Source organism: Calypte anna, chromosome 3, assembly GCF_003957555.1.
Source record: "Calypte anna isolate BGI_N300 chromosome 3, bCalAnn1_v1.p, whole genome shotgun sequence".
Classification (NCBI taxonomy): Eukaryota; Metazoa; Chordata; class Aves; order Apodiformes; family Trochilidae; genus Calypte; species Calypte anna.
Genome location: NC_044246.1, coordinates 109,019,153 through 109,032,833, shown reverse-complemented (window position 1 = coordinate 109,032,833; position 13,681 = coordinate 109,019,153). Strand labels below are relative to the sequence as shown.

The 13,681-nt window shown below is 42.4% G+C and overlaps 1 protein-coding gene across 5 annotated transcripts in view; it reads left to right on the top strand.

Moving 5' to 3' along the window:
- The first annotated feature begins 6,410 nt into the window (after positions 1 to 6,410).
- CD2AP (CD2 associated protein) overlaps positions 6,411 to 13,681 on the top strand; it is an 81,769-nt gene continuing 74,498 nt past the window's right edge. For 3 of the 5 annotated variants that reach the window (XM_030448244.1, XM_030448243.1, XM_030448242.1), the window contains exon 1: positions 6,411 to 6,617. Coding sequence is in view for 4 of the 5 variants with exons in the window: in XM_030448243.1 (XP_030304103.1) it covers positions 6,614 to 6,617 (4 nt within the window). In the remaining variant the exon portion in view is untranslated. Of the gene's footprint in view, positions 6,618 to 10,122; positions 10,264 to 13,681 lie in introns of all 5 variants that reach the window. The other 2 variants (XM_030448241.1, XM_030448240.1) reach the window with 1 other exon arrangement.

Here is a 13,681-nt window from a genome sequence, read left to right as displayed (position 1 = left end):
AAATATGTGAAAAGCACATATGTACTTGCAACATGTGAAAAGTTTGCTTTTTCCCACTTCTTCTCATTTTAAATACGGTTTCATGGACAACAACCAAAGTGTGGACAGCCAAACAAACTTAAATCAAATAGAATATCTTTGAAACTGCACATCTGTTTATAGCATTAATGACTACACGGCCACATTAAATGTATTTTATCAGCATGATGTGGGTGGAGCTTCTCCACAAACCTCCTGATGTTTGCAGCTTTGTATTAATTAGTTGTAAGAGACCAGTTTAAACTAATTAAATACTCAGAAGAGAAGTTAAGGAAAAAAACATAACAGCTCTCATCAGGGTAGGTAACTAGTATTTCAGATTGCTGCAACAATGGCCTCATGGCAGAAACGAATAATTTTTGCCTATACTTAGTCTGGATTTCAGATACAACTCCTTTTCCAGTTCTTCTCTTTCAAGATCCTAAAATCACAAGTCCTTTATTTCATATCTGTGCAACAGAAGTGAATTTTCTAATATTTTATTCAGGACTTTAAAAGTATTTAGTACTGGAAAACTATCATCTATAATACTTTTTAAATCAGCTTTCAGTCCTATTTGAAGGACGTATTTTTATACAATAAAATGAGACCACAGAAGGGAAACTTGTCCTGGCTCCCTGGCTTGTGCAAAATGGAGTCAAGCACAGGAGTTTTTGGCATGAGGCAAAGGAATAATAATTAAAAAAAAAAAAAAAAAGAGAGGAAAAAGCAGTACTTGAGTACTTGCTAGCAAAGGCAAGAACTGCTTAAGGAGAAGAGAATGGGATTGACTAAAGAGCTTGATAATAATGGAGGAAGTAGATCAAGAGGAGTTAAACTTGAAGCAAACAACACAGGAATTTCAGCCTTCTGGCTGATGCTTCTCAACCTTTTCAACCAAGAACTTCAATCAATAATCAACAGACCATTTTCTGTGGTGTTGCCACAACTTCCAGTTAAAGACAAATAAAATCAGCATAAACTTCCAGTATCCATATTATTTCCCTCATTTTGGTTGACTGCTTTATTGATATGTGAGAAGCAAGTACAGTCACTTTACAAAGCCATTTTCAATTATTTTGCAGACCTCGGGATCATCCTTGATCCACACTCCCTGGTTTGAAAACCACAGCACTAGTGCCTGATTCTTTTGATAGCCTGAAGACTGCCACTCCCAAATTCCATCCTAGCACCAGCTGTCTGTTGTGACACGTTATTTCATCCTCTTCAGCAATAATCCACAAGAAAAACTGCAACTATTTGCTCTTTGCCTGGATGGAGGGAGCTGAGCTGAAGCTGAAAAAGGTCCAACCTGTCTGAGTGGCTGTAGGGGGGCAGGAAGAAAGAGTTGGTTTTGCTTCTCAGTATATGCAAATATATTAATATGCAATACTCCCCCTAAGAGATAGAAGAAATAACAGGAATAAATGTTAGTGTGCAAGCTTATTTTGTTCCCCACTTAGAAATCGACATTTTGATGCAGTTTTTATTTACAAAACAACTGCTCTCTGTCCTGGCTCATTCTGTGGAATAAGCAGATCCACTGAGGATGCAGTGAAGGGGAAAATTCATGCTGAATGATTGATTATTTTGCCACAGCTTGTATTTTAAAATTAAATATATCTGCTGCTGCTTCAAACCAGCAGAGGGAGTGTTCTCAGCTAAATAATTTTTTAACTTCTGAAACATAAATTTGTTTTTAGTAATGTGACATGGCTGAATAAAAAAAAAAAAAAGGTGAAATCTTACCATCAAGACAGCTGTAACTCCATAGTGCTCCAGGCTGTATGATTCCTGTCAATATTTACAGGTACTACTGTGCAAAAAGTTGCTACCATAAAAGATGCAATACACTAATAAAAGCATGGAAAATTGATTCAGCTGGAATGTTTGGGAGCAAACCATTTGGTTACAGGGGAATGTACAATTACTGCAGCACATGTGCCACTCAAATGTGTGTGAAACCATAACTTGGTCAGAGCTGACACATAATTTTTTTTTAAAAAAAGTCAGTTCCTTTTTTAATTCTTGTTGTACTCCAGGGAGAAGTTTCAAAACTTCTGTGTTTAGGTTTCTTTATTTGGAAGTAATGGAGTAATTTTAAGATTACCACTATGGCAAAAAAGTTCAAGTGAAATGTTCACTATGATACTACCAGGGAAAGATTTTTTTTTTTAGTGAGTTATTTCTAGGTTTTTCATGAGAGAAAAAAAGCATCTCCAATGGTGAGAAACTGCATCATCTGCATCATTTTTATTTTATGTTATAAGCCTACATACCTGGATACAAATGATCTCTCTAGTAAAATAAAATGATAGAAGTTGCTGATCTTAACAATGAATATTTTCTTGATCTGTGAACACGTCACAACTCTTCCTCCCTCATAACCAAGCAGTGAATTCAAATAGTCCACCACACTCAGTCATAAAGCACTTGATAGTTTAGTCTCTTATTTTCCGAAGTTATTCTGAACAAATTCTGCCTCAGAGAAAATAATCACAGTTATTTTGGTGAACCTAACTGAATCTGAAAATACTCTGAAACAAACATGCACTTTTATAATTCCATAGTCAGAATAGTGATGCTCTACATTCTGCTTGAGCTGAAAAAAAAGACTGATAAAACCAAGATCCAACGTGTATCTGAGAATGACAGCAAGACTGTATTTTCAAAGGGCTGCATAAATACCAATCATTGAGTAATATCCAAGTGAAAATGGCTAATTAAATTTTACAGCTTTTATTGAAAGTGGAAAGTAAGAAAGGAACTCACTGTATATAAGGTATTTATTGGTAAATAAGCATTTAGCAGGACATCAGACATAGACCACAGAGAAAAGAAACAAAGTAGTCCCACATCTTAACCATTCAGCCTCAGTTGTTAATAGTGTGGTTTTTTTTAATGTGCCATCATTTCCAGCTCATATAAGAATACTAACTAGGGACCCCTATGCTCTTTTCAGCTAGGCATGAGTGGACTCTTGATTTTTAGCAAAACTTTTGCAAAGTCTTGCCAAACTCAGAGAAGCATGGATGCAGCACATCACAGAACTCACCAACCAAAGCCCCAAAGCAGGACCAGCTTTAGACATGGGCAAACCAGAAAATTGTACAGGGTTGCAGGTGATGGGTTCAGCAGCACTGCAGCCAGCCAGCCAGAAACTTTGGGGCTCAGCAAGCCCAGAGCCTCCTTCAGGAACCATCCCATTTCCTTCTTGCTGGTCCTGAGAAGGACCTGTGCTCAGCGCTGGTGAGGCCACAGCTTGAGTCCTGTGTCCAGTTGTGGGCCCCTCAGTTTCGGAAGGATATCGAGGTCCTGGAGCAGGTCCAAAAGAGGGCAACCAGGCTGGTGAAAGGACTCGAGCACAGACCCTATGAGGAGAGGCTGAGGGAACTGGAACTGTTCAGCCTGGAGAAGAGGAGGCTCAGAGGAGACCTCATCACTCTCTACAACTCCCTGAAAGGAGGTTGGAGCCAGGGGGGGGTTGGTCTCTTTTCCCAGGCAACTCTCAGCAAGACAAGAGGGCAGGGTCTCAAGTTGTGCCAGGGAGGTTTAGGTTGGACATTAGAAAGAATTTCTTTACCGAGGGGGTGATCAGGCATTGGAATGGGCTGCCCAGGGAAGTAGTGGATTCTCCGTGTCTGGAGATATTTAAAAAGAGACTGGATGTGGCACTCAGTGCCATGGGCTGGGAATTGCAGCAGTAGTGGATCAAGGGTTGGACTTGGCTCTGTGGTCCCTTCCAACCCAGACGATTCTATGAAGGAGACAGAGGCTGGAGCACAGAATTCCCTGGGTGCTGGCACATTATCATCAGAGCACATGGGCTTTGAATAAAATCTGGGTTTTGTACTCAGACTGTTTTGAGCCAGCCATGTTTATCAAGATCTGACAAAAGCAAGGGAAAAGGAAGCTCAGAAAGCCATCTTGCTAGCCCCTGGTGTCAGAACTGGTTGGTGCTTTGCTCTTCACCAGGTTCTAGACTGGAGGGCAAAGGTAGCTTTGTGTCAGTCTGAGTTTTCAGGGCTGATCCAAAGGGAGTAATGAGGATTAAATAAACTACAATGAGGATTAAATAAACTGCCATGAGCTTTTGCCCCAATTCAGCTTCTTAGAGCTATATGGAGCTCTGTAAAGCTCTGTAAAGGTGTACACTGTGAGGATTTTATTTCTCACCTCTTCTTCATGCACATTTAGGCTTGTGACAGGGTTTAAAAAGGTAAAAATCAGATCAAATTTATCCTTTTTTAAAGCATGTAGATTTTCAGAGGAAGTGGAAAAAAACTGTAGAGAAGACAGACGTTGAAAATTCATCCTCATGGAAGATATTTTTGTTAATTTTTGTTGGGACTTCAAACTCCCAAAGGCTGGTGTTTCCTTTCTGTCCCAAATCTCTTCTTGCTATTAATTCCTGTAAATTTGAGGGTGCAGAGATGTTGTATGTTTATAAAAACCAGATTCTTCTTGCAAGGGGAGTATTATGAGGCTGTTCATCAGCATTAAATGTTATACCTGCTTCAAGGAAGTTCTGCCTAACACTTGTACATTTCCAGTTCTGCTACTGGAAGAGATGGAAGCACACTCTTCCTCTACCTACTGTGATAAAATTCCATACTACAATATGGTAAATGCTTGTTTACACCCTCAGACTTCACATTTTGTCTTCAGTACTCACAATCTGACTCATTTTCTGTTTACATGCCATGAGAAAGATGCAAAGAAAGGCTGACTCCTGGACATACTTGACATTCTTTTTAGGCTAATTTTGTTCTGAGCTTGGCTGAAATGGCTCATTTTGAATCACTCATAAAAGGATGTCTGCAGTAGGGGAAACAGAGTATTTTCATTTCAGACAGCCCCACTGCATTATATTCCCTGATTTTCATCAAAACCAGACCATGTTTACTTGTCCTTTTGGCCTCAGAGTCAGTGTTTTTTCTCTAAATCGGTTTAGTTCTAAGTAATAATTTTCATTCGTTCTTGAGTTTCCCACAAAAACCTAAACAGTGGCAGCCCGGTACAGCTGTGAACATTTTCCTCCTTTCTTAAGGACATCTAAAGTGAAAAAAATAAAAGAAACAAAACAACAAAAACCAGACAATGGAAAAACTACCCCATGAACTCTCCAATAACAATTCCCAAGCCCGTGGACACGCACCCCAGGGGAACAGCCTGGAAGTCCTTGGGAAATGACTGCTTCCCTGCAGGCATCACTGATGCTTCCTTGGCTCCTGAGGAGAGAGGTGTCTGCTGGGGGGGAAGAAATTCTGTCCTGTGAGGGTGGTGAGACACTGGCACAGGTTGCCCAGGAAAGTTTTGGCTGCCCCATCCCTGGAAGTGTTGAAGGCCAGGTTGGATGGGGCTTGGGGCAACCTGGGCTGCTGGGAGGGTGTTTGAGCCAGAGGATCTTTAAGGTCCCCCCCCAGCCCAACTTGTGAGTCTAAGAACTGAGGAGAGATACAGTTGGGGCAGGCAGGAGATGGAGCAGAATCACAGGATCATGGAACATCAGGTTGGAAGGGACCTCAAGAAGCATCTGGTCCAACCCCTCTAATACTGCTGTTTACATGAGGTGTCACAGCACCCTGTCAAGCTTAAAACTTTGCAGAGTGGGGGAACCCACCCCTTTCCCTGGGAGACCATTCCAATGTCTGACTGTCCTCTGAGGGAAATATTTTCCTCTGGTGTCCAATCGGGATCTCCCCAGGAGCAGCTTGTGCCCATTGCCCCTCGGGTTGTCCATGTGAGTTCTTGTCAAGAGGAAGTCTCCATCTTCTTTGTAGCCCCCCTTTAAGTACTGGAACATTGGAATGAGGTCTCCCCTAAGCCTTCTCTTCTGCAGGATGAACAAACCCAGATGGAGAGAAGGAGAGGAGAGGAGAAGAAGAGAGCAGGAGAGGGAGGAGAGGGAGGAGAAGGAGAGGTGAGAAGGAGAGGGAGAGAAGGTGAAGGGGAAAAGGGGAAGGAGAAGGAGAAGAAGGAGAAGAAAGAGAAGAAAGAGAAGAAAGAGAAGGAGGAGAAGGAGGAGAAGGAGGAGAAGGAGGAGGAGGAGAAGAAGGAGAAGAAGGAGGAGAAGGAGAGAACAAGGAGAAGAAGGGGAGAAGAGGAGAGAAGGAGAAGGAGAAGGAGAAGAAGAAGGAGAAGGAGAGAAGGAGAGAAGGAGAGAAGGAGAGAAGGAGAAGGATCCACGTCTGCCGCTTCTCTCGGGAGCCACAGTTCCCCCTCTCCGGCCGGGAGGGGCCAGCGGCGGTGACGTCACCTACCCGGCAACCACGCGTGGGGAGGGAGGGAGAGAGGGGAGGTGCGGGGGGTGGCGCGCGCGGCTCTCGCGGGATTTGGCGACCCCCGCGGAGGGGCGGGGCGGGACCGTTCGGGGGCGGGGCCGCGGGTGCCGGAGCTCCGCCTGAGGCGAGGCGGTGGCGGGGAGCGTAGGGTGGAATCTGCAGCCGCTTCTGCCCCGGGCCGCCGGCGGCTTGGAGCAGCCCCTTTCACACCCGTAGCGGCACGGATGGAGCTGCCGTGTCCGGCTTGAGCGTGTCGGCGGGATCCCGAGCCGCTCCGCCGAGCCCGGGGCGGGCGAGCGGGCGGGCGCAGCATGGGTGAGCGCGGCGGGGAAGGGTGGGCACCGGGAGGCGCGGCGAGACGAGACGGGACTGTCCCCTCCGTGTCCCCCCTTCGCCTCTTCACGCTCCCTCGGGGCCGCCTCCGCCGCCCTTTGTCTGAGGGGGGGGAAAGCGCGGACCGGGGGTGTCCGGGAAGCGGCGCTTCGGGGCATTCCCCGGGGAAGCAGCGTTGCCGGTAGCCAGTGCCATGGCGGGGATCGGTGAAGGGGCGGGAGGAGCGGGAGGTGGCGGCGGCAGGTGCCCGCAGGTGCCTGGGGAAAGGCGCTGTCGGCTCGGCGGGACGAGGCGCGGCGGCGGGGCGGGGAGAGGCCGGGGCTGGGGCCGCTCCCTCCTGGCCGGGCTGTCCCGAGGGGCAGCACCGGAGGTTACGGAGGTTACAGGGGGTTTTTCGGCGGGGAGAGGGAGGTTCGCTGTGGTACAGCGAACGCTGAGACAGTGGTGGCTGGAGAGAGCTTGGTTGTGGAGTTTTTCTGGTTAAATTCAGCTCTTTCGGTGTTTTTCACCCAGCTGAGCCTTCACCCGGTTCTTCACCGAGGTGTTGGCTGAACAAAAAAAAGCAGGAGTACAGCAACTCGAGGTGCTTCTGTTTTCATAAGGTGCCAGTTTAGGTTTAGACTTGAAATAATCGGTTGCACTGGGTCTGGATTCTACTGTGAAAGTATCTGCATAGGCAAGTATGAAAGAGTGACTTAAACACCACTTTTTAGAGCCTTCTGTTTTTATCCTGAGTTCCTCAGTGGGGCTTCAGAATGGTCCTTGACCCTTTTTGTCTGTCTCTGTTATCCTCACTCACGTTTCACCCCTTTCTCAGCTGTGTAATGTACACCTGGAGGGGTGTGTGGAAGTGTGTGTGTGGCAGTGGTTTTCCTGTGCTGAGTGAAGAGGTTTGTGTGTTCACACTGCTGCACGCAACGTGTCGTGTTTGAGCGTGATTTGAAAGCTTTCTAAGTGAAAGGACACCTGGGTTTTTGATAGCTTTGCTGCCTCCACCTCCTGCGTGAAAAAAAAGAAGTACATGGTGTGCAGGGAGTGAAGTGATATGTGCTTCTCCTGATTAGAGTTCCTCCTGGTTGTCAAGATGTGTTTTCAGTGTTTTCATCTTGGTAGTATTAGGAGGTCAAAACGCAATTAAAATGAAGTCTGAAAATCTAAAGTGAAGTTGATGGTTTAGGGTCTGATACAAACCAAGCTCTTAAGAAATCACTTTTTGATGCTCCCTGTGATTGTTCAGAATAGGTAAGAAATACTGCTTCTTTCCTTTTGGGCTATGTTGTCTTTCTTGCTTATGAGTGAGAAGTGTCTGTCCAGGTCATTGCTGTGGCCTCTGATAGTAATTACTAAAGCATAAAGGTTTAGTGTGCTAATTAAACATCTTGAACTCAAGAGTGTGTATTTTAATGTGAAATACCAGAGAATTTACAAATGGGAGGTCTATGTTTCTAAAATTATTAGTGTGCAATTAGGAATACTGTATAAGAATAAAGCACCAAGTCCAGTTTCTGACTAATGATTACTATAAGACATTATTTTATGTACTTTTTTCCTTTTCTTGAATGTGGCTTCTCTCTTGGCCTCTTCTTGTTACAGTAGTGAACATGTTAGTACTAGTTCAGAGGTGACTGAATTGAGTGGGTGCATACACTCCATGTCAAGTATTGTTATTGTATGGGTTGTAATAACCATAACAATTTGTGTGCCTGGGCAATTATGGAACAGTTTCTGCCAGAATGCTGGCAGACTTCTATAAATGATTGCAGAATGATCCTAGAGCCTTTTAAATAGATTTTCTACAAGGCTGCTCTCCTGTATTCAGATTTTCAAGTGTTACTGTTTTGTGACTGAAAGCACAGAGGAATGTGCAGTAAAACGTCTCTAAAAAGGAGAGTGAGAAAAAGATGAGTGAGTAAAAGAACTCCACACTCACTATATTTAGTGGTAGCCTCATGCTTACCTTGGGAAGTCATTGTTTTGTTGTTTGATTACTGATGTCATGGTAGAGCTGGCTCTTGATAAAATATTATTAGTCATTTATGGCAGTTTATGGAAGATGTTTAATGTATATGAGGGGGCTTAGAGGGGCCTGTTGGGGTATCTGCTTGACAAGCTGAAGGGTTTCTGAAATTTATGGGGAAGTAACAACAGGGCAGTATGACTCTGAAGGAAGCAAAAGGAGAAGAGCAGAAATACAGACTGTCTTGGGAGGTTCTTTTATGTTCTTACTACTTTTATGTAGTAGCTGAAAATTAGTGTTGCTATGAGCACATGTCACTGAGGTTCTTGAAAGATATGGAGGAGGAGGAGGATGATGCTAACAGGGTGACAAAATCTGGAGCATATAAAGTTATTAGTAATGCCTGGTGACATGCTTAAGCTCCATCATTATAATTCTTTGCCTTCTATACTAGATGAGTCATTTGTGTTCAATATATGTCTTTATTTGTTGTCTTTGCTTGGTATCTACTTACAGGGAGGAAGAGTGCCATGGTTTGGTGCATTGTAACATCTGTCCAGTTTGCTTCTATGGCTCAGTAACAGATAATTTTGCTAATTACAGTTTAGAAATGCTCTGACTGTACAACTTGCTTACTAACAGAAAGGTTGAGCTAAACTGGCAGTGCCCAACTGGTTTTTGTGTGACTTCCCAACTAAGAATGAAACAATTGAGAAGTTGTTGCAGTGAAATCTACAGGGTTTCTCTGTGTCTTCCTTGCTATATGCAGTTCTGCCTCCTTCCCCCCTAAATTTGGGCAAGCTTTGATTTGTGGTGGCTACAAATTAGTACATTGGAATTTGTTGCATTTTATACTTAGAAAGTTTTAGAATGTGGCAGTAGTTTATGAAGCCAGAAGTACTTCTTCTTTGTCAACAGAATGTGTATAAATATATGTAAATATATATACATCTATTTGGTCTACAGAAAGTATTTAGCAAGGACGTGCAACATTAAACTTGTGTGAAGCCTTTTGCTTTCTTCACCTTTGAGCTGACATCAGTAAAAAACCTAGAAGGTTTTTTAAGCAGGCTGAATACTTACAAGGTATTGTCACAGGGGCAGTGACAGGTTGTTATTCACTAGAAGCCTTACAAGAACCAATTAAAACATTAATGCAATGGTTTGTCCTCTGATTAAAAAAACAACAACAAAAAACCAAAACATGACACAAACAACGAACAAAACCAAACAGCCCCCCTTTCTCCTTTGAAATCCACTCCAAATGCCACCAAATAAATGGGATTGGGTAGATGAAATCTTTCCTCTAGTATTTTTACCAAGAAATATTTAAGATGTGATGTACAGTTAAACTTTATTCACAGTAAACCACTGAAGAAAAAAAACCAAAAAACTACTTAATCAGAATCATGAGTTATTGCAGCCCTTTTGTAGTGGGGTACTTGATGAGCCTAATCTTGACAGACCAGCTGTGCTTGTACAGGCAATGTTGAGCAAAGAGCTTTCTTGTTATCGTTTTCTTTGTTCTAGACAAAACTACAAGGGAAGATGATGGGAAGTTGACCTCTGGAAGAGAGATGCCTAAGCTGCTGGGAAACAAAATTACGATTACAGAGAAGAGTTGATGGATGCAGGGTTTTGGTCAAAGTAGAGGAGAAATCCTTTCAAAAGGTACTGGAGATTCTGCCAGCTCAGCTCTTGCTTTTTTTGTCTTTCAAAGAATGTAAGAGCTGCTGTGCTAAGATTCCTATCTGTGGGGGCAGGTAGGGAGGAAGAGGATGTGGAAAGCTGGTATTTATTTATTTTTTTTAAATTAAAAAAATGGCAATTAGTTATTGATGGACTTGCTCAAAAGGTGCTTGTAATTTCACTGGAACTTTTTTTTATAGATAGAGATTTAAGAATGGGGACAAAGAGGAGCATGGCTGTTGTCCTCCTAAAACTGCCTGTGGCTGTGGGAGTTCCCTTATAGCACAAATGTGTGTGTGTGTGTGTGTGTGTGTGTGTGTGTGAAATGTCCCTTCAGCTGACAGACTTCCCTAAAGTTGCTGCTTGTTCTGCCTCACTCCTTTCTTATTAAGAAATGGTGGCTGTTTGTTTGATGGCTTCAGGTTGAGACATCTCTCTACATATACTTTGTGTATCAGCCATTGTGAGTGCTGGTCACCTTTACTGCATGATTATTTTAATTTTGATAGCACTTACTATCTTGGAGAGTTGATCAGAGCTGTGTGTGTGTGTTATTCAGGACTTCATGCAAGGGTGTAAGTATGTTTGCTGACATGATTGCTTTTGTTTTCCTGACAGTTCTTGAGGGTTCTTGTTTCAGCTAGGTAGAATCTTTGATGCATCTTCACCTGCACTGCTCTCCTTCACTCCATTGTCTGCCTCTGGTTTTTTTTTTTTTGTCTTTTAATGGGTTTTTTGTTGCATGACTGCAGGAAGCCTGCGGTCAAGCCCAGTGTCTTGTCTGGGGCGGTGAGATGACTACCTGGTCTTTCCCACTCCAGGTGTTGTTGTTCTGCTCTTCCCATCCATTTTGCTTCCTTGGAATTACTGTCACATATGCCTACTGGTCCCTAACCCATTTTCATAAACATTACTTTTAGGAAAGAGCAGTAATTGAAGTGCTTGAAGTGCCTCAGGGCACCTGGAGGGAAGCAGGCAAGTTGATTATATGGAATTCTTTGCTAGAAGGTCTGGAGGGTAGTGATTTCTAGCAGCTAGTCCAACCTGTGATTGCAGCCTGAGCAATAAAACATGTCTCTGTCCACTACAGGGCTCTAGGCCTTTCCTCCTGTTCCTTTTACATTTTTTTGGGTTTGTTTAATTTGGCTTCCTTTATTTTATAATGTAGTTAAACTCTCTTCAACTCTTTTTTTTTTTTTCCCCTGAGTTTCTTTCTAGGAAAGTTGCTTTTCTCTTTTAACTGAATTGTGAATTTACTAATGATCTAACACGTGCCCCACTCCCTATGAAAGTGATGCCTGTGCCTTTCTGTCCCTTATAATTTTGGACTTCCAGACATGAGAAAGTTTTATATAATTTAGTGTAAGTGTAACCCTGCTGGTGCCTCGGCTGGGCTGTCCTATCACCCTGGTTGTTAGAGGGACTGAAGTATCAGAGAATGTCAGGTTGGAAGGGACTTCAAGGATCATTTGGTCCAACCTTTCTAATATTACTGTTTATGTGAGGTGTCTCAGCACTCTGTAGAGCTGTGACTTAAAACTTTCCAAAGTGGGGGAATCCACTCCTTCCCTTGGGAGACCATTCCAATGCCTGACTGTCCTCAGAGTGAGAAATTTACCTTTTGTGTCCAATAATTACTAACACTGTCTGCCCAGTTGCCTCTTTTCTGGAGCAATCCAATCCTTGCTGTGCTAAATGAAAGCATACTAGAGGTTTGAGTTTGTTGCTGGCCTCACATTGAGCAGGATGTTCACCTGGATGGCCTTTGCAGGTTCCTCTCACCTTAAATATTCTGTTTCTCAGTGTAAACTTTGATTCATTTGAATAATCCTGTGATGCCAGCACAGCTATTTACTTTCTCTGACTAATGCTGACAAGTATTTTTTTGGGTGGAATTTTGTTTAATTACCCTAGACATATGAGGAATTTACTTTCTTTATCTGAAATCAATGTGAAATTTTGCTCTTTCAGAAACTTTAAATGAAATCAAAGGACTGTAGGTATTTTTTTATCACTATATCTGCATGTCCTGAAAGATTTAAGACCTGCCACTCTCAGAGTCCTTAATAAGACTGGACAAGCCACAGTATCCATCTGTCTGCCAAATGAGTTAAATCTTTCCACTTTTGAGGTGATGTACACTGGGAGGGAATATGAGGTAATTTAAAATATTAAGTTAACTTTTATTAAAGGAATATATCTTGACTGTAATATGGTCAAGGTATCAGGCAGAATTGATTTCAGTGTAACAAATTGGAATCTAGTATTTCAAATTATTAAAAAAATAAACCATTTTCCTTTAAATTCAGTAATTTAAACAGGGCTAGTTTATGATGTTATAGGAGAGGGTTGCAGTTGGAGCTCTGCTGAACTCTGGAAAAGGAAGTAGGGATCTGTCAGCTTTTGTGCCTTAGTGCTGAAGAGTTTTGTAATTGTAAACTCTGAATTTAAGCTTGACATTATTATTAAAGAAAGTCAGAATGAATTTTATTACCTTAATATTTTATCTGGTTGAAGCTATAATTTTATTTAAATGGCTTAAGATCATGCTGCTTTCTTAACAGTACCTAAATCACCATGAACATGATACTTTTTTACAATAGAGAATATTTAGCTGGTTTTGGTATTAAGCAATACTGGGTAATCTCTTTTTTTTTTTTTTTTAAACTTTGCTTCCACAGCACTCGAGTCTCTGTGAATATATTTTTGTGGATTGGAGTTATTAATGATTTTTACTTTAGTTTTAAATTAAAAAGCCCGTTTTGCCAGAGTTCCTGGAAACTTGCCTGACTTACCAGTTGAAGGAGACTCTTAGGTCATCAGTTTCTACCTTTTGGATAAAATTGCTAAGTGGTCAGTCTTAGTCAGATGTTTTTGACTGTAAACACAGCTTGATCTTCTTAAACTGGTGCTGAAATCCAGTCTCACTCTTCACTTAGCCCTGGCTAGTGAGTCTTGTCCTTTTCCCTTGCTTGTATGAGCTGAACCTTTTGAAGCTTCCCTGTCTTCCTAGATTAGCTTTTAGCTTTTAGCCAGGCTGGCTCTCCAGAGACTGAGACTAAGCATGTGGTTGCAAAAAGACTGAATGGAAGCAGGAGGAGAGGAAGAACACTGCTTCCAGTGATCTCACCCACAGCACATTTACAGCAGTCATTGGAAGTTGTGCCTGATAGAAAAGTGTCTTCCAGTTTTTAGCTCTTTTAATTCAGTTGTGGATTTATTGGAAACATACCAGTTTACCTTAATTCTGCTTACAGCAATGTTTGTGGGTTCCTTTTCCAAGCTGTAGTGTTTCTTCGTTTTTTCAAGAAAAATGCAAAAGCAGAAGATAAGCAAACTTCTCAGGATGATTCAAGTAATTTTCTCTAAATGCATCTTTGGGACTGAGGAGAGAAAAGTC